This window comes from Nomascus leucogenys, chromosome 15, assembly GCF_006542625.1.
Source record: "Nomascus leucogenys isolate Asia chromosome 15, Asia_NLE_v1, whole genome shotgun sequence".
Classification (NCBI taxonomy): Eukaryota; Metazoa; Chordata; class Mammalia; order Primates; family Hylobatidae; genus Nomascus; species Nomascus leucogenys.
Genome location: NC_044395.1, coordinates 46,801,062 through 46,821,915, shown reverse-complemented (window position 1 = coordinate 46,821,915; position 20,854 = coordinate 46,801,062). Strand labels below are relative to the sequence as shown.

Here is a 20,854-nt window from a genome sequence, read left to right as displayed (position 1 = left end):
TTTCTACCTTCTTATGTGAATATTACTTTTTCCTTAAAACCAAACTTAATATAACAGAAATAATAATTATTTTAATTTTTCTTAGGAAATCGATGAGGTAGTATTTTTTCTGAGTTTTGAAATGAAAAATTCTGTAACTTTCAAGTTGACTCTTCAATCTTCTGCACTCATCAACTTCAAATCTTTTTTTTTGCCATTTTGTTTTTTATTCATATTTTAATTTATTATAGGAGAATTTTTCAAAAGCCATTTCTAAGTCTAATATCTTTGCTATTTTCACTTCTCTCTCAAATATGAACTTAAATTATGTTCTTAATTTTTTAGATTATTTTATTTTTCTGATATATCATTTATCTGAAGTTATAATTATTGAGTTATTTCCTCTTCTGGTAAACATTTTAATGCCATTCAAAAGCTGGATACTTTTATATTCTACTGAGAATTAAAAATACTAAAATATATTTCTTAGATATTCCAAAGTTTATTCTCTAAAGTTCACCTTCCTTTTGACTCTTTGCCTTATGTTGTCTCTCCCTTCTGCATATTTTTTTTTCCTGAAGGCCTATGTTATGTTCTTCTTATTAGCCCACTCTTCAGGCAAGATCTAGATTTATTAAACATTTTATTTGTTTGTATTTAATTTGACTTGTGTGAAGCATAGTCTTAGAAGGTTATCCTAAAAATGCTATATTGAAAGAGTTAGGTTAGTTCAGGAAATGATCTGAGGAAATAAGTTTCAAAGACATTAGACTAGAAAAGACAAGATTAGTAAAGATATCATAGCTCTTAGTTCTTTATACGTTTAAGTACTAATAAATGACATATATAATAGAGGAATTTTCTGTAAGATACAAAACACTGTGACTTAAATAGAACATTTCCAATTTTATGAAACACCTGCCATATGAAGGGAAAAAAGCATGCATTCTCATTCACAGGGTCCTGAAGAATCTCTAAGTCAGTCTTTTATTGAAGGTTCATGTTCTACCCACAAGGAAAACAACAGCTGGATGCGTGTCTGGAGGAGCTCCTGGGCTTGTCTCTTCGCACCTTCAGAGCAATAGAGATGGAAAGTCTTGTCCTTTTTAGTCATTTTTTTTTTACCACCCTTTTCCAGCATCTTTTTCTTATGGCAAGCCTCTTGATTGAGTGGCCTGGCGTTTGTCTTATTCAGCTATATTTGTGACAGGCTCTGGTAAGACTTGGCAGAAGCTGGGCTGGGATGGAAGGGGAGGATTTTGCATATTGTACATGTAGTATATGAAAGACAAAGAAATTTTAATTCAGAAGTAGGCAACTTTTCATTTATATTGTGAATGGTAAATTATTTATATAAACAACATATCACAAATGGGGTGATTTTTCTTAAACCGCGGAAAAAGAAGAACTTTCATTGTCCTTCTCCTCAGAAATACATAATAACATACATAGCAAGAATTTCAGAAACAATACCCTCTGAAATGTACCCTCCGAGTTGTGAGAGTAAAGACATTTGAGTTCCTGCTGAGGTGTCTGCATAACTGGGACATTATCAATGACTCAAACACCTGGAAATGGCATTACCTAAAAACCAAGACTATTGGTCCTAAGAGGAACTCCTAAGGTTTCTGGAAGGCATGAATATTAACTTTCCATCTAATGAAATCCAGCATTTCAAAATAACCCAGTTAATGCTGGATTGAGAAAAAATAGCTTTGAAAGATTTTACTGGAGTAATGTGCATATTCAAGTGGCTAGAAATTTCCTATGTGTTCAACAAGTATCACTCTGACAGAATGAATCCTAGAGACTAAGAAACATATTAACAATTCCTAAAAGTAAAAAAAAACCCCAAAATAAATAAAACCAAAAACACCCATCAGCACGTCTCCAAGAAGCTCTTAAGTACTTGTTTCCCATAACCCTACAATGTATTCTAAGTAACCAGGAGCTGACCAATGTTCTGAAGCTCCCAGAGAAGTGGTAGTTGAAATGTATTCAAGATTTCTATGACAAACAGGAGTTTGAGGAAAAACTGTTCTCAACTCAGTGAAGACCCCCCGATCTAGTTCAGAACTCCAAGAACTCTGTTGTGCCCAAGAAGCACCAATCCAAAACGTCCCCTCATCCCAATAAAGCCTCAGAAAATGTGCAACTGAGATCTCAACCAGAAAACTATGACTCTTCCCTAAAGATACAATTCCATGGAGAGCCCAAGAAGCCCCTCATGAATGGATTCCAAAAGTATCATCAAGATTCGTGATTCAGTAAGAAGCTGCAACAGGTGCCATTGAGTAAGACCATGGTAGAGATTGGCAGATACCATCAGTATATTCTGCAGAGCCTTAAGGAACATAAGAGCCAGGCTGAGGAGTTGCTGAAATACTGCAAGGTAGACCTGAATCTCTGGCTCGATTGTCTGTCTCAAAAAAATTATGCTGCATAGACAGTCTACTTCTAATTAGCACAAGAGCATGGGTATCACAGGAGGCCCAAACACCAAGTTCGATAGAAAGATCTGCCATCCCATCAGAATGGAGTCTGAAAGAAGAATTTGCAGAGGAGCAGAGGCTGCTGGCTCCAGGAATAAATTCATTAGAAACCACTTGGGTCAAGTATAATTCCTCATAGGGATTAGGAAAACAAGAAGGAAGATGGAAAGAGGATGAAAGTAGTAACTACTCCGACTCTAGCAGTGGGAGTGAAGATGAAGATGGCTAGTCTGAGGGCAGCAGCTCTAGCTCAGTTCCTCAGGGGACTCCTGACTCAGGCTCAACCTGAACCTGGTTAATACCCTAAAAGGTTGGACAGTTCTTCCAAGCCAAAAGTCCATCCATGTTATCTATGTCAAAGGGAGGGGACCCTCCTCCTGCTCCTTTTTACTTCCTTGATTTTTCCCTTCCCTCCTTTCTCCCCCTCCTCCTCTGTACAAAGTGGGACAGGTTATAAACAAGGAACCTGATGCAGTGCACTACTCTCTATATTAGGTCCATAAACCCAGGAAGTGGGGACCAACCATAGAGAACAAATATTAGTATTAGCCAGTATTGCCTTCCCACCCATATACACAACTAGCCAGAGAGAGAGAGAGTTCATGGAATTGAGGTTTTTGGAATAAACAATGAGAAGATTGGGCTATGGGGTATTAGACTGAGTATTCCAGAAGTAACAAGTTTTTCTTTCCTTATTTTCTGCCAGCAAGAGGTGGCAGGGGGACACTGAGTCTGTAATCTTTACCTTCTTTGTGAAGTGTTCCTCAGGACTCCTGTGCTGAATGTAGAGTGAAGAGTAGCTGGTGGGAGTTAGGGAAGATGCCTTAAGAACGTTGCCAGACTCCTGCCGTCACTCTCCCCACTCCCTGAAGTAAGGACTTGGCCATTCCCATGCTTGAGTGTGGGCAGAGTGATGTAGGGGGCAATATTTTTACATGTATATCTGATTCAGCTCCCAAAGAAACTTCTTACTGATTTCAAAAACATGAAATTAAAAATGGAAATTTATCTATTTCACTTGAATAAACTTCTCCATAGAATCAATGCTTTGTGACTCGGCAGGGCACTGCTTCTCCAAGTGGTGTCTGTTGTATTTATTCTGCTGGGTGGAAGCTCCAGATTTTTCCTGCTGCCTCAGGTGCAAGTCCGTCTCACCTTTATCATTCAGGAGATACAGAAATATACATGGAGACCTAGAAAGATACAGGAGTAGATATGCACACTATACTGTTCTCCTGGTCCACCTGTGAATTCACCAGTACCACATAGCTTTAATTATTTTGGTTTACTGCTATCTTTTAAAGTCAGTTGAAGGCTACTGCCCTCTCATACTTTCCTCTATTTTCATGTTCTCATTAACATTTGCATCATAGAAGAAGTGGCATCCATTTTATATCCATTGATTTTCGTGTTTTTGTTCCTAGATTTCTTAGTAAATTATAAGTGATTTTCTAGATAACTGTACCAGAAAATAATGACAATGTTTATATTTTTAATACTTCAAATCTCTTTTTGTTTATGTGTTCTTTTAGAAAATACGGAGCAATATTAAATAACAGCAGTTATATGTTTTTGTATTGCTTCTAATTTTTAAGATAATGGTTACACCACTTACAACTGTAACAATTATGCTAATATTTGAAATAATAACATATTAGTAAAATGCCAATTTGGATTAATCAGGTTTATTCCATACTGTGTATTCATTTTTGTCAAATCTCTTTTATTATGTATCAACGTAAATTTTCCTTAAGGTATTCGTCAAAATTCTCCAGAGAAACAGCAGTATTAGGGGACTGTGTGTGTGTGTGTGTGTGTGTGTGAATGAGCATGTGTGTGTGTGAGCATGTGTATGTGTTAGAGAGAATGTGATTTTATAATGAGAAATTGGCTCTACAATCCTATCATCTCTAAACAAGAAGCTCTGAAAAAGCTAATGGTGTAATTTAGTCTGAATCTGAAGGCCTGAAATCCAGGGCAGCTAATAACGTAAATCCTAGTGCAATGGCAAGAGATGGTATGACACATCTTAGCTTACCAGTAAGGCAGGGAAAAATAAAAAGGTTGAATTCCTCTTTCCTCTGCCTTTTGCTCTATTGGACTCATTCATGGGAGAACGGGAGACAAACGAAGATAGAAGAAAATTCTCTTGGCAGCAAATTATTTCATGCACTCAGTAATGGTACTTGATACACAAAAAGTAAGGAAACTAGACAATTTGCCACATACTTTGGAGGTAAAAGCAAGATAATTTCCTGAAATGGAAAGTAAAAGTACAAGAGAAATCCAGATGATTCCTAGTTATTTTGACATTTAGAAAAAGGTAAGCAGGTTTTGTCAGGGAAGTTGGGAGTTCTAATTTTTGAAATGCCCATTACTTATCCCAGGGCATGTAGAATCTGGAGCCCAAATATTATTTTACTACTCCATGGCTGGGCGCGGTGGCTCACACCTGTAATCCTGGCACTTTGGGAGGCCGAGGTGGGTGGATCACGAGGTCAGGAGATCGAGACCATCTTGGCTAACATGGTGAAACCCCGCCTCTACTAAAAATACAAAAAATTAGCCAGGCTTGGTGGCGGGCGCCTGTAGCCCCAGCTACTCAGGAGGCTGAGGCAGGAGAATAGCGTGAACCCGGGAGGCAGAGCTTGCAGTGAGCGGAGCTTGTGCCACTGCACTCCAGCCTGGGTGACAGAGCAAGACTCTGTCTCAAAACAAAACAAAAAAAAATAGTTTACTACTCCCTAATACGTATTACATTTGTTTGGTTCTGTTAAAAAACCAAAGTGACAACCATTAATTTAAAGATCCTAATTGGCTTTATCTGTGATTCCAGAAGTTGGCAACACTGTCTTTCATAAAATAGAGTTAAGTGTTCTTATAAGCTGAGAAGAGCTTGGTTATATACAGAGCTGAAGAAAGCAAAAACAATGAACAGAAAACTGGCTGATCATCTCAAAGTTATGTTCCTTGTAAGGCAGGGACAGGGAGAAAGAGTACAGAAAAAGAACTGATTGGTTAATATCAGAATACTTCAGATTACTTTTTGGGGTAAACATTAAAACAGAGAGAACCTCAATATCATGCCGACTGAACCTACCCTATTTGGGAATTTACTTGTCATAATCTCTATCTTCTGATTTCTATTAATAGGACAGTCAGAAATCAACCCAACAACCAACACTTAGTTTTGGTTTGATGATGTAGAACTTCAGTATGGGAAACTTCATTTTGGTTTTTAGTCTGCTCTGTTGGGGCCTAGCACAGGAGCTTAGTCCAAAACAAGGGCCCCTATAATTTTTACTAAACAGTTTAGAATCTAGAACAATGCCTTGCACTCACATTTAATGAGTAAATATTGAATAGATGAATACATCAGTGAAGTACAACTTCGGGTAACATTATCAGGTATTAATTAAAGCATCACACCATATGACACTAACTTTGAGCATAATAAAGGAGGGAAAGGTAGCAAAACTGAGCACTTGGACAGTCTAATAGTTGGATATGAAACAGAGAAGAAGGAGGCTTCCAAAAAGTCTGCTAAAGGGTGTTCTCTGAGGTAGGCGGGAAGTCAGATGAATATAAATTTTGTCTGAGAATCTAATAAAAATGAGTGTTTTCAGAATATGAAGTTATAAGAATAAAATGAAATCAAGAAGAAATAAGTAACCAACAGTATTATTGAAAAGAGAGTGATTAAAAGGAGGTTAGAGATAGGGTTTTGTACTAACAACGTTGAAGTGGATGGTGACTTAAACAATCAAATAGAGTAGACATGATGGAAGGCTGTAGAGTTGGTTGTAGAAGGAAAGGTAAGAAAACGTAAGGGTCAATTTAGAAGCATTTTATCAAAGGGGCTATTTCATGAAATGTTTTTAGTAAAAGTGAATTTTTTTTTTTTTTTGAGATGGAGTTTGGCTCTGTCGCCCAGGCTGGAGTGCAGTGGTGCAATCTCGGCTCACTGCAAGCTCTGCCTCCCAGGTTCACACCATTCTCCTGCCTCAGCCTCTCCCAGTAGCTGGGACAGGCGCCCGCCACCACGCCCGGCTAATTTTTTGTATTTTTAGTAGAGACGGGGTTTCACCGTGGTCTCGATCTCCTGACCTCGTGATCCGCCAGCCTCGGCCTCCCAAAGTGCTGGGATTACAAGCATGAGCCACCGCGCCCAGCCGTAAAAGTGAATTTTTAATGGCTGCTCATTTTAAATAATATAATCCACAGACATTTATAAGAGTCTATTTAAAGTTCCAGGCACTGATTCAGACATACATAAATTGATCACTGTCTGTGTGATGGAATCATTCGTACCCCAAACCTCAGCATCACGCAATATACCCATGTAAAGAACCTGCACATTTACTCCCTGAATCTGAAATAAAAGTTGAAATTATAAAAAATAAAAGTTAAAAAAAGAACAAATCATAGATACATAAAATCATGATGAATCTCAAAAACATATTAAATGACACAAAGGATTATATATTGAATGATTACATGTGTAATATTTATTAAAAGTCAAAACTCTATAGACAGTTCAGGTGGGGTGCCTCACACCTGTAATCCTAGCAGTTTGGGAGGCCAAGGCAAGAAGATCATTTAAGCCCAAGAGTGTGAGACCAGCTTGGGAAACAGAGTGAGACCCTGTCTCTACAAGAAATTAACAACTAGCTGGGTGTGGTGGTGTTTGCTTGAAGTACAAGCTATGCAAAAGGTGAGGAGGGAAAACTGCTTGAGCCCAGGAAGTTGAGGCTACAGTGGGCTGTGATAGTGCCACTGCACGCCAGCATGGGCAACATAGCAAGACTCTTCTTTAGAAAGCAATGACAAAAATAGCAACAACAAAAACAAAAATCTTACAGACAAGAAACAGAACAGCGGTTCCTTGAAGACAGGGATGTGAGTAGAGATTGACTATAAAAGGTGAGAAGAGTGCCACAATAAACATATCTGTGCACCATGGAATACCATGCAGCCATAAAAAAGGATGAGTTCATGTCCTTTGTAGGGACATGGATGAAGCTGGAAACCATCATTCTGAGTAAACAATCGCAAGGACAGAAAACCAAACACCGCATGTTCTCAGTCATAGTTGGGAATTGAACAATGAGAACACTTGATCACAGGGTGGGGAACATCACACACCAGGGCCTGTCCTGGGGTGGGGGGAGTGGGGAGGGATAGCATTAGGAGATATACCTAATGTAAATGACGAGTTAACGGGTGCAGCACACCAACATTGCACATGTATACATATGTAACAAACCTGCACGTTGTGCACATGCACCCTAGAACTTAAGTATAAAAAAAAAGCGGGGGGAGAAGAGATGTTTTTGAAAGAATTAAAGTGTTCTAAAAGTGGATATGGTGATCATGCATAAAATGAATTTAACAGCAATTTATTAACGTCTTTAAACTCTATACATTAAGTAAATTTTATGGTATGTAAATTATACCTCAGTTAAGCTGATGAAATAATTGAGAGTCTCCACAAGCTTTTGTTGATGTGGGTTTTTTAACATCAAGATATGCTGTATTAGAAATTAAAGCTGAAAAATAATTAAATATCTATTTATTAATAATTTAAAATAACAATTATAAAACCATAATTGGTAGTGTAATATTTCTATAAAAAATAAGTATACTTTCCAAAACCCTAAAAATAAATAAAAGAGTGGCTTCGATTACATGTTTACAAATCCCTTTAATGTTTGGCTTAATAGAAGTCATCTGGATTCTCACATCTGTTTCTCTATTCAATCTTTTGTGATATTACATGTCATGTAGCCTCTGGGAAAATCTCCTGTATACTCATGGGATAATAAAATTTCAAAGGGCAATTAATGTCTAAATAATATTATTATTATAAAAATAGTGTTGACTTTATGCACCCTAAAAATATTCACAGCCACACATTGTGAACCTCTGTAGTAAGGGCCCATTTCCTGATCACCTACTGGTTGTAAGGTTGGGGTAAGGAAAGGAACTGTCTAAAACTAGGGCTGCCTGGGACCCTGGACATTGGGTCTATATCTTGTTCCTTGAGCTCCTAGACCCTGAAAAGCAAGAGTCCTGCACAGTAGCCTTCCCACGGTGCTGTGGTTGTATGGGCAAAAGGGGATGCATTTCCTAGCATTCTTTTCACCCATCACAAACCACAAGAAGCTACAGTGGCAAGTTTACAACCTGGACTTCTATTTTTGTGCTTTCCAAATAGATTTTTTAAAATTGTCTATCCTTGTACAACCTAAATATGTCATCTTTTATGAACATTGGGCTAAATCAGAGATTCTCACAGTATGGCTCGGGGACCAGCAGGAAACTCTTATAAGTTGCCTAACACTCAAACTCTCTGGCCCCACCCCAGACCTACTGAATGAAGAATAGTCATGGGTAAGCCCCAGCAATCTGTGGCCTCAGAAGCTTTTCAGGTGATACTGATACACCAGCTAGGCTAACTCATTAGCCTGGCTGTTAACCTGAGAAGGATCCCTTCTCAGAGAGCAAACAAAGCACAGCTGGTAATGAAGACTTTAGCCCTCTCCCGTCTCCTCCTCTTCCTGGATCTGGACAGTGTGGGCAGCTACAAAGCATCAGTTCTGTGTGGTGGGGCAGGCAGGATAAGACAACGGAGGTTCCTTGAGGAGAAGCACCAACTGTAAGGTGAGAAAAGTGAGCTTCATGAACTAGGCTACCTGTCTTCTGGTTACTGCTTGCTTTTCTTTCTCCGTAGTTTTCACAGAGCTTTTAATAAAGCTTTTAACCAAAGGTCCAGTCGCATCTCTTCCCTACGTTTCAGAGTAAATTGAAGCTGAGTTCAACAAGCATATTAATGTGGAAAAGCCGCATTTGTGGTCACCTTGATGATGGCAGTGGTTATCCAGAAATCTTTTAAAGGAATAGAACTGGAATGAGAAACACTCTCTGCACCTGGAGACCCCCTCCTGAGTGCCTTAACAAGTTCTGGACTTTTATATTAATGCCTATGGACATTATACAGATACCTGTCTACTTTTATTCTCCCAATTCAACTGTGCACATATATTTTTGCTACTTGTAAAAACTTTCAAAATGAAAAATAACATAAAAATAAATTACATTAAATTATTTTAATCCATGATACATAACTAGTCGTTGTCACTATTATGTTAATATTCGTTAACATGGTTGGTATAAATTATTTTAAATGTTGTGTTTCAATGGGAGAAACATTAAGAAAATTAAACAAAATATCAGATTCACTGCAAAGGGTGCTTTTACGTGTATTGAGAGAGGCAGAGACTGGAAGAAAGAGATCTGCTGTGAAATCACTTTCAGTTTTAATATAGTGCTTGGGGAAAATGCACGGTGAGCAAAGCTTCTAGAAATTAAAAGATGTTTTAAAATGTATTTTTTCTTCTTCAACGTTTAAGTTCAGGAGTACATGTGCAGGATGTGCAGGTTTGTTACATAGGTAAACGTGTGCCATGGTGGTTTGCTGCAAAGATCATCCCATCACCGAGGCATTAAGCCCAGCATTGATTAGCTATTCTTCCTGATGCTTTCCCTCCTTCCACCCTCTACCCTTGACAGACCCCAGTGTGTGTTGTCCCCCACCATGTATTCATGTGTTTTCATCACTCAGCTTCCACTTATAAGTGAGAACATGTGGTGTTTGGTTTTCTGTATCCTGCAGTTTGCTGAGGATAATGGCTTTCAACTCCACCCCTGTCCCTGTGAAGGACATTGTCTCGTTCCTTTTCATGGCTGCATAGTATTCCATGGTGTATACGTACCACATTTTCTTGACCCGGTCTATCATTGATGGATATTTCGGTTGATTTCATGTGTTTGCTGCCATTTTTCTCTCCCAGTCAGTACCACAAGAAGGGAAAATTTCTCTTGATTCTTCCTGGTTTTCCCTGTGAGAGCCTCTTGGCATTTCTGTTGGAAAAGTCTGCCCTTTGGGTAAGAATTCTTCAACGTCTGTGACCCTAAGGGTCTTTGCACACTCACTCTAGCCCAGCTTTGATTTTTAGCAGTAAATTAAAACCATTTGGTTTATTTTCTGTTTTTATGGCCTTTGGTAGAATCTGCCCCAGATAAACATATGCGTGGGTCCTGTTTTTCTCAGTGCTGTACCTGTCTCTATCCAGAACTGATTGAGTTGTCTCGTTACCTCTGTTCTCTAATGGTTTACAAAACAAACAAACAAACTAAACCTCATTAATCTTTAGTTTCTCTCACACTTTTTTCTTGCAGGGAGGCGGCAATAGTATTTTCATCCTTCTCCATTTCTGAGCTGAAACCATAAGACTCTATTAGGTTTTATGATATCCCCGAATGTCCTAACAATGTCCTAATCAGCTGTTACTTTTTTCAAACCAGGTACAAATCAATGATACTATAATTACATCAGAATTAGATTTTATATTTCTTTTAGTTGTCTTTGCTATATGGCTGTTTCCAGACATTTTCTCCTTAGAAATTAAAATTATTTTAATAGGCCAGCCTTATTTTTTGCATAGTGTTTTTCAAATGCATTTATCTAATTTCCTCCCATGGTTACATGTGGCAAAAATACTACAGAGGTGTTTTGTGTCCTTAGTCATCTACCTCTGTTTGTATACATTAAATTATACACTTTCACTTATCTATTATGCCTCAATAACACTGTGGATAGAGCTAGCATGTGGGGTAGAACTTTGATGATATGTAAATAGGCTCTTTCACAAAATCTATGACTTAGTTATTTTATTATCCATTAATGATTCTTGCCTGATTCAGTTATTTTTATGACATCTATAAAATGATGATTGTCCACCATTCCTTCTACTGCATTAGTTGGCCTCTCCAGAATTATGTAATTAGTGTTCTATTGTATTATTAAGGTTGCGGGTTCTTTCCACCTTTCTGTTTTCCTTAGAGTATTGGCTTTTGTCTTAGATTAGTTCACTATGAGTCCACAAAATGGTTACACAAGCAAATATTGCATCCAAATAATGTCCAGAGGCAGAAAAAGCAATTGTTTCTTCCATGTGTCTCTTCTGTAGCAAGAACACCTTTTAAAGAATTCTTCTACAAGTCTGCTTTCTTGTTCTCTTGGCCAGAATTGGAGTACATGTCTTATGATGACCAGTCAGAGAGAGAGAAAAAAAGGGGGAAATCTTGATAGCTTCGAACAAAATAATGACCCACTGCCTGCGGCTACAGATGAGCCCAGGATCTGTGATTTTTATGTTTTTGTAGAAGAGATAACAGATACGAAAAATACTGGATTTCTATTAGGGAACTGGAAAATAGTGCTATAGGTCAAGGTTATCAAGAAAGAGGGCATGTGATAAATCTGTTGCACTGTTTGTGTCTCTCCATCCTATTTTAGTCTTTCAGAAAACATGAACTGTCCTGCTACAGTGCATACACAAATTAGTATAAAAAGGTCTTAAGCTCATTTCATATGCCTTGGGGGAAAGAATGACACTTTCCTTTTATTTTCTCAGAAACATGGCTTCTGCTATCACACAGTGTTCTACCAGGGAGCTCACCTGCTCGATCTGCACAGACTATTTGACAGACCCTGTCACCATTTGCTGTGGGCACAGATTTGGTACTCCCTGTCTCTGCCTCTTGTGGGAAGATACACTAACTCCTAATTGCTGCCCTGTGTGCAGGGAAATATCACAGCAAATGTACTTCAAACCCATTACTTTTGCTGAGAAACAAGTTATTCCTACAAGAGAATCAGTCCCCTGCCAGTTATCAAGCTCTGCCATGCTGATCTGTAGGAGACACCAGGAAATCAAGAACCTCATCTGTGAAACTGATAGGAGCCTGCTGTGTTTTCTCTGCTCTCAATCCCCAAGGCATGCTACTCACAAACACTATATGACAAAGGAGGCTGATGAATACTATTGGGTAAGTAAATGCTACTGATTGCACTTTGAAATGTGAAGAACCCTGAATCCTACAGGTAATAAGGAAAGATATACTTATCATTATTATTATTAATAATAATTTTATGCAATAAACAAACAGAATTGCTGATGACCATAAATTAGATACTGTTCTAGACACTAAGATAAAGAACTGAAGAAACCAAACATCCCTGCTCACCTGAAATTTAAATTCTCTTGGGCTGAGGGAGAAGAATGATGATAAAGTTGATGAGCATTAGGGTTCTGGTATTTCAGTGTAAGGAGCTCTGTATTAATCACTAGTTTCCATGATAGTCATTGGCTAACACAGTCATGATTGCAATGAATCTATTATAGAAAATTCAAATAAATACTGGTCAGTATGCTCCAATAGTACTGTAGATAAGTTGAGGGCTAGCATTTTAAAATTAAATATAAAATAAGAGTTGCTTCTGAAAATTGACAAGGTTGTATCAGTTTCAGTGCCAGACTTCTAAGATAATGGGTCTTGTTTTCTAAATTTGGGAATTCTACCTTTGGTTTCATTGGTCTCTCAGACTTGACAATCAGTGCCCTCAAGAAAAGCCCCTGCATGTCCGCATTCTGCACTCTTTACTTGTCCCATGTCTGTACCTCTTTTGGAAGTATCTGAAATATACTATATTTTCTTTTCTAATGCTCAAATTTACAGTTTTGTTTTTCAGAAGAAACTCCTGATTCAAATGAAGTCCCTCTGGAAAAAAAAAAACAGAAAAATCAAAGAAATCTAAGCAGAGAGACCAACGTGATCGGAACATGGGAAGTAAGCAGTAAGCTCATTTCTCTCTGAACCAGTTTGGAATAGAAAATGTGACTTGTGGGAGAATAACTTGAGTTAACCATATGTCCCCTGAATAGGATGATCAGAAAAAGGACCTACATGTGTTTCTCTACAATATAACTTAATCTTTAGTGTGAGATTTCATGTTGAATCCAATATATAACTAAAAATATCCTGATTTTTCTGAATAAAGCAATATCTACCAATAATAGATCAGCAGTGACAAGAAATGTGCTAAAAATGGCATGCAAGATCACTAGAATGAAGGTAAAAATGTGGTTCTACAGCACCTTAGCAGACATGAGATGCTAAAAAAAATAGCTTCTAGGTGAAAATCAATCTGATGCTAATGTATTAGTAAAATTTAGAAATTTAACGATGATAATGTTGGAAGGATTTTAGGAATAGGAAAGCTGAAAGTTAGAAAAGTGGTAAAATTATTTGGACATGTGAGTAACTCCTCTTGATTAATCCATGAAAAAGAGTCAGGCAGTGATGAGAGATATGGCTATAAATGTACTTATGGCCAGGTCTAGAATGTGAATGCTTAGCTAAGAATTTAGGATTATATAATCCATTCACAAATATGAATTAAGTACCTAAAACTGAATAAGTAAATTAAACAACATTTTTATTCTCAAAGATCTCAAGCACTTCTGAAGGGGACATATAAACAGGGACCAGTAGAGAATAATAATAATTGATACATGATACTGTGAGAATGCCAAAGAGGAACAAAAAAACATGTTGATCATTTCAGATGGATTTTCTGAGGAGTTCTGCATTCTCATGAGGGCCTATCATGTGTTGCTCACTGCTGTAGCCCAACAAAATGATAGAGAAGTGGACAAAAGAAGAAATAGATCACTTACCCTAGGAGTCTATAATCTAGTGGGGGAATTCAATCTACAAATTAAAATGTAAACTTTATAATAAATAATGTTCATGAAGTGCTTCAGGGAAAAATAAAGCAGAGAATGGATATAAAGAATCCAGGTTTGTAGAATCTATGCTGGCCAAGAAGAACCCATTTTCAGGGATAAGAAAGTGCAGAAGAAATGAATCAGTGGCTTTGTAAGAATATATTTTTCTGTGGCAGGAAAAACAAGGTATGGTTAAAAGGAATAAGTAGAAAATAGTGTCAAATGCAGAAGGAAGGTGAAGAATTCTAGGACTGAAGCATAATATTTGGATTTAGAAAAAAGAAGGTAAATTGTAATATTTGGTTCAGGAAAGAGTAGGGAATAGAGGTGAAGGGGTCTTTAATCACACACATGAGCACAGCAAGTTTGATCACATTTGATTGATAAATTTAGCTTTGATAGGGATAGAAATGTTTTAGCAAGAGAAGCTAGATGAGGTAATTGGGACAAGAATATTTGAATTTTTTTTCCAAAGTAATTTGCAAAATTTGCACGTGTTTAAAGGTGGTGTGGAAAGAAGGGAAAAACTATGTGAAAAAGTAATTGAGGTCAGGCACGGTGGCTCATGCCTGTAATCCCAGGACTTTGGAAGGCTGAGGTGGGCGGATCACGAGGTCAAGAGATTGAGACCATCCTGGCCAAAATGGTGAAACCCTGTCTCTACTAAAAATACAAAAATTAGCTGGGCGTGGTGGCACGTGCCTGTAGTCCCAGCTACTCGGGAGGCTGAGGCAGGAGAATCACTTGAACCCAGGAGGCAGAGGTTGCAGTGAGCTGAGATCACGCCACTGCACTCCAGCCTGGGTGACAGAGCGAAACTCCATCTCAAATAAATAAATAAATAAATAAACAAACAAACAAACAAACAAACAAAATGAAAATTAAAAAAAAAAAAGTAATTGAGTAGCCTGGCATGTCAGCATGTGTCTGAAGTCACAGCTACTCAAGAGGCTGAGGTGGGAGGATCTCCTGAGCCCAGGAATTCAAGGCTGCAGTGAGCCATGATTGCACCACCATACTCCAGCCTGGGTGACAGACTGAGACCTTGACTCAATAATAATAATAATAATAATAATAATAGTAATAATAATATAATTGAGTGAAAGAGAGAGGGGGGAAATAAAGACACAGTGACAGAAAGACAGAGACAGAGAAAATCAAAGACAAGCCAGAGAAAGAATGAGACAGAGAAATGGAGCCAGAAAGAGAGAGTAGGCAAACAATAGGGACAGAGACAGGAAGACAGAGGCAGGCAGAGGGAAAGAATGAACATTGTAAGAGAGTAATCTAGAGAAGGGGTGGGTAGAAATGAGTAGTGTTAGGTAATAGGCAAGCATAGCCAACCACTGGTAAAAACACTGAGCGTTTTGGAAATGGAGGTAATTTAGAAAGATGCAGCAATGTCTTATGTTCTTTATTTTCCTGAGGAAGTAAATTGTTATGAGTAGGAGTATTGAGAAAAATGGAATACAATTTAGATATAATGATGAAGAGGTTAGAACATTATGTAAGACAACATAAATTTGATCTTAATTTATCTTTATTTTTAAAATGAAAATATGGAGGTTTGAGGGAAAGTAGGTGGAGCTATGCAGGGAAAATGGAAGGGAGGAAGGGAAGGAGGAAGAAAGGAAGATTTATACTGTATTTGAAGTGGAAAGGCATTAAACTGTATTTAGTAGAATAGCACACAACATGAAACAACGCAGAATAGCTTAAGGAAAGAATAAAACCACTTAGACACATGATTTAATTAACCCAATATCACTACAGGTTTTTATAAATTTGCGGAGCATGATGATCAGCGCTGAATATCCTAAGGTGTGTCAATACCTCCGTGAAGAGCAAAAGCACTTAGAGAGCCTGGCAAGAGATGGCAGGATAGTTTTTCAGCAACTCAAGAAAAGTCAAACTAGAATGGCTGAGATGGGGGTACTCCTGAGAGGAATGTATGAGAAACTGAATGAAATGAGCTGTAAAGCAGATGTGAACCTGCCTCAGGTAAAAACTGAAGGAGGTCAGGGTGCTGAATACCACCCTGCCTGGGAATCGTATCTGCTAGAGCCTATGTCCTTTTTGATCTATATTACTTTTCCGGTTCCAAATATTCAGATTCTGCCTCTCCTGCTTATGGTGGCAGGTTTCGCTCCTCTGTAGGCCCAGTCTCACTCTTTCTTGTCCCATAGAGGAGAAGGAAAACTATTTGGAAAGGTTCTAGTAACAAATTCAGGAAAATTATCTTCTAAAATTATCTTACTACACCCACTGATTCTTAGTAGTTGCAACAGAGCAGCTCGTGAATACATGATTCAGTTTTGTATAAGGATGGGTCAATAGGTGAAAGTGTGAGATTTATGAAATTTATTTACTCTTTTAGTTTTGAAGTCCTAAATTTGGGCCCCACACATCCTTATAAGAACTTTGTGGGGACCTCTGTCAATCTTGTTGCAGATGTTTGTACAGCAGAATGTCTTCCCTTCCTCTTCCCATTTGTTGAACCTCAGTCCATCTGACTATGTTTCATCAAGAGCGTAATTTTATCGACTATATGTAGATGTCAGACTGGGTTTCATATTTATAAAGAAAAAGAAAATGAAAAATGCCTTTATCCAAAGAAGGAAAGTGGAAGACATTAAGTTTTCCAATTCAGTCCATATCCTCAGACACATGTCTAGGATATGTTGAGAGAACAATTTTGTGCTGCAAACTAAGCAATCGTCTCTCTCTTTATAGGATTTGGGAGACACAATGACAAGGTAAGTTTGCCCCTCTATCCAAGTCCTGGTAATTTTGACAATAATCAGTCTGTTTCTGCTGGGATTGACCCACACTTTTAGTGAGGAATTTCTGTCTGTATTTATTCCTTTCTTTTCAAAGGTCATCCAGGCTTTATATATTGACTACTTCAGATGAAAGTGAAGGATGGGAAGCAGTTTTAATTGCAAGGCCTAATGTAGAAGTTTCAATAAGACAACTATTTTTCCTGCCTCTAATTTTCTACATCCTAATTATTTGAAGGTTATTCCAGGTTGTCAATGGGAAAGGCAAATAATCTCAGAGAGGCAGCTGATGGAAAGGTGGTGAAAATAGGAGAAAGGGAACATCACCAAGAAGGAACGTAATATAGAGCTGAGGCTCCATATGTAGCAGGTGGCATGTTCCAAAAATTCGACAGCCATCAGATTTCAGAAATTAAATGAGTATTTCTGCATGGCTCACCTAGGGAAGCTGCAAAGGTGAGAACTGATATAATTATGACTGAGATGATATACTTTACTGGCATAGAGGTGTTAAAAGCAGCAGAGCACATCATAAAATACAGTTACAATTGCAATGTTTCTTAGTTCTTGAGTTCAAGTCACACTCTTCAACCTAATTGTGAGGATTCTGATCAAGCATCTTATTAATGGATTGCTAATGAATCCTTTGGGACTGGTAATAAAAAGTAGGTATTTTTCTTTGCAGGAATGAGTTTCTGATGCTGGCCATGCCTCAGCCTGTGAACCCACAGCTCAGTGCATGGACCATCACTGGGATGTCAGAAAGGCTTAACTTCTTCAGAGGTAAGAGTGTGAACAGCGCTGATGTTTCTAACGTAAGTATTTTTATATGGGTGACCTAGATTCACTTTAGTCTATATTCACTTCTCTGCCTCTGTTATTATTTTCAGTGAACAAGCAGGTAAATATGGAAACCTTTATAACCAATTTTAAAACTGTTAATAAACTTTCAGTAAAAGCTAACTGAAGTCTGGAATAAATAAAATAAATACAGTGCGTAACATGATTATTTTAAGTGAGTAAAAAAAAACCACTCAAGACCTGGAGGAATGCTATAAATAAAGCATTAATTTTTCAGTGTAGCATATAAAACTGCATATTCATTCAAAGCATTTGAACTCTGGTTATATTTACATGATCCGATTCTTAGAAATATCTTAATGTTGTTACTCAAATGTTTACCTAAAGATTGAAGTTTTAAGGAATACATTTGAAAAACCACAGGATTCTCAAAAGCATAAAAACAAGTTTGTAAACAATAGGTACAACCACAAAGTAGTCTGAAAGAAAATCCCTTCACTGTGTAGAGGGCTATACAGACAAATGGAAATGGAGGGTGAGTCTGGCAGATCTAAGAGAGGCAGCCATGGGATGAGATGAAGAGAAGTCTGATTTAATGGTGTCCAAACCAGAAATTCTGGGAGAGAAACCACCTTTTTAAAAAGGCACATATAGATTTTCAGTTTATTTCACTTTTGCTTGCTCAAGTTGTGAAGCCCTCGTTACTTCTTGGCCTTTTGGCTAAGATCAAGTGTGAAGCCCTCCCATATTAGGAAAGTGGTATATTGTTTAGGACTAATAATGATAACAATGTCATAGCTTAAGTATAATTAATAATATTTTTATTATTTTTAGTATGTTTATTTTATTTTGCGAAAATTGTTTTTAAATAAGGAGGCTTAAATAAAGGGCCATTCTGATGTTTTCTTTGCATCTTATAAATAAGCTGGCAAATTTTTAGTGGTCTAGTAAAAATTAAATCAGAGCTTGACATCCTACATCTTTAAGTTTTCTCTAAATTTTCTTTCATCTTAGTTGCTTGATTAAAGATTCATTTGCCCTGCAAATGGACAAGAAGCTGTTGCTAAACTGTCTCCATAGCTCCTCTGATATACTCTGTATGCCTCTCGTGATAGAGTGGTGTGCTGGAGCCAGTTAGTACTGACTCATGAGAGCAAATTGTTAAATGTTTTGAAATTTTTTGACTGATTATTAAATTGTCGGTAGCTTGAAACCGGCCTTAGTGAGTTGGAAATATTCCTAATAAACAAAACCAGTTGCTTTTGGTTGTTTGTTTGTTTTTAGGGATTGGTTGTTAAGCATTTGCCAGACTGCCTCTGCACCTGTACCTCTGAACTTTTAAACTGGTTTTTGCATTCACTGTTTTCTTTTGCTACAGTGTATATCACCTTGGATCATAAGATATGCAGTAATCACAAGCTTCTGTTCGAAGACCTGAGGCATTTGCAGTGCAGCCTTGATGATACAGACACGTCCTGTAATCCAATAAGTACACAGTATACTTCTTCATGGGGAGCTCAGATCCTCGCCTCTGGCAAACATTACTGGGAGGTGGATGTGAAAGACTCTTGTAATTGGGTGATAGGACTTTGCAGAGAAGACTGGACAAAGAGGAATGACATGCGACTTGACTCTGAGGGTATCTTTCTACTCCTGTGTCTTAAAGTGGATGACCAATGCAGTCTCTTCTCTACCTCCCCACTGTTACCTCATTATATTCCAAGGCCTCAAGGCTGGCTAGGGGTGTTCCTGGATTATGAATGTGGGGTAGTGAGCTTTGTTAACGTTGCCCGAAGTTCCCTCATTTGTAGTTTCCTCTCACGCATCTTCTATTTTCCTCTCAGACCTTTCATTTGCCATGGATCTAAATAATCAGGGACAGGTCACAAACCTGACCAAGGCCTCGGGAATTCTAATAAAGGAGGCTTCTATTCTGGTTACTTTCTTAACGGGGAAAATCAGTCATATCTCATTACCTTTTACTTCATTTTACCTCCTGGATATATATTTATTGTATCATTTTTTAAAGTGTTGATAATGTACATTTGTCATTTCTATTTTATTTGAATAGATGTAATGTCTCTTATTATATTGTATAGGATGCATGTTCTTTTAACTTGTTATCAAAGCGTACTAGAGGTGAAAGACTACATGAGCGTGAAAACCCAGCTAACTGAGTCAAATTAAAGCACAGAGAAGTTGCCTTCCAGATAGCCCTTGTTTAAAACTCAGTGTCAGCCTAAAATTCTCTATTCCCTGCCTTCATCTGGATAAACCTTTCCCTTCACCAGTTCCCACCTTTCTGAACTAGACAAGGTCTCAGATGTCAAGAATTGCTCATACATTTCCTCTGTAAAACTCCTAACAGAATTTGGGTCTTTTTTTCAAGTTTGTAAATTACAAAAAGGGAATACCAATGATAGTTCTTCCCATTCATTATAGGAATAAGAAACAGTCTGATGATGTGAGAGGTATTCAAGAAATATGTAAATAATTAAATGAATAAACATGTAAAAATTATTAAAATCAAAAGCTATAGAACCAACAAAAATATACTACAATATAGCCATAATTAGCAAGACAGAACAGGCTGAGAAATATCATTACATAAAGGATACATAGATATGGTACCATGATAGTTAAGCCTTCTTGTTCAATTGAACCTTTATCATTTTGTAATGCTCTTCTTAATTGTTTTTGGTTTAAAGTCTTTTTTATCTTATGTAAGAATAGATGCTCCTGCATTTTTTTGTTTTTATTTGCATGGTGGATCTTTCTCCATCCTTTACTTTGAGCCTGTGGATGTCATTATATGTGAGATGGATCTCTCAAGACCAAATACACTTGGGTCTTGTCTTTTTATTCAGTTTGCTACTCTGTGCCTTTTAATTGTGGAGTTTAGATCATTTACAGAGGATTTGTATTGATATGTGAGATTTTGATCCTGTCATCATGCTGTCAGCTGGTTGTTTTGTAGAGTTGATTGTATAGTTGCTTTATAGTGTCTGTTAGCTGTATGGTTTACTCAATATTTTGGTCTCTTTCAGCAGGAATGGAGCTTTCTGGTTGAATCTGTTTGGCCATCTTCCATTCTTTTTTAGCTGAGTGGTTTTTCATACCTTGTATACACCACACCACGTTTTATTTATCCAAACACCAGATGATG

At 37.6% G+C, this 20,854-nt stretch overlaps 1 protein-coding gene across 1 annotated transcript; it reads left to right on the top strand.

Annotated features, from left to right (window-relative positions):
- The first annotated feature begins 11,954 nt into the window (after nucleotides 1–11,954).
- Nucleotides 11,955–19,560, top strand: TRIM77 (tripartite motif containing 77). The gene is given in 7 exon segments (XM_003254483.2): nucleotides 11,955–12,365; nucleotides 13,069–13,101; nucleotides 13,104–13,166; nucleotides 15,881–16,108; nucleotides 16,841–16,863; nucleotides 17,573–17,670; nucleotides 19,067–19,560. Coding segments are annotated over 7 exon segments (1,350 nt in total).
- Nucleotides 19,561–20,854: the final 1,294 nt, after the last annotated feature.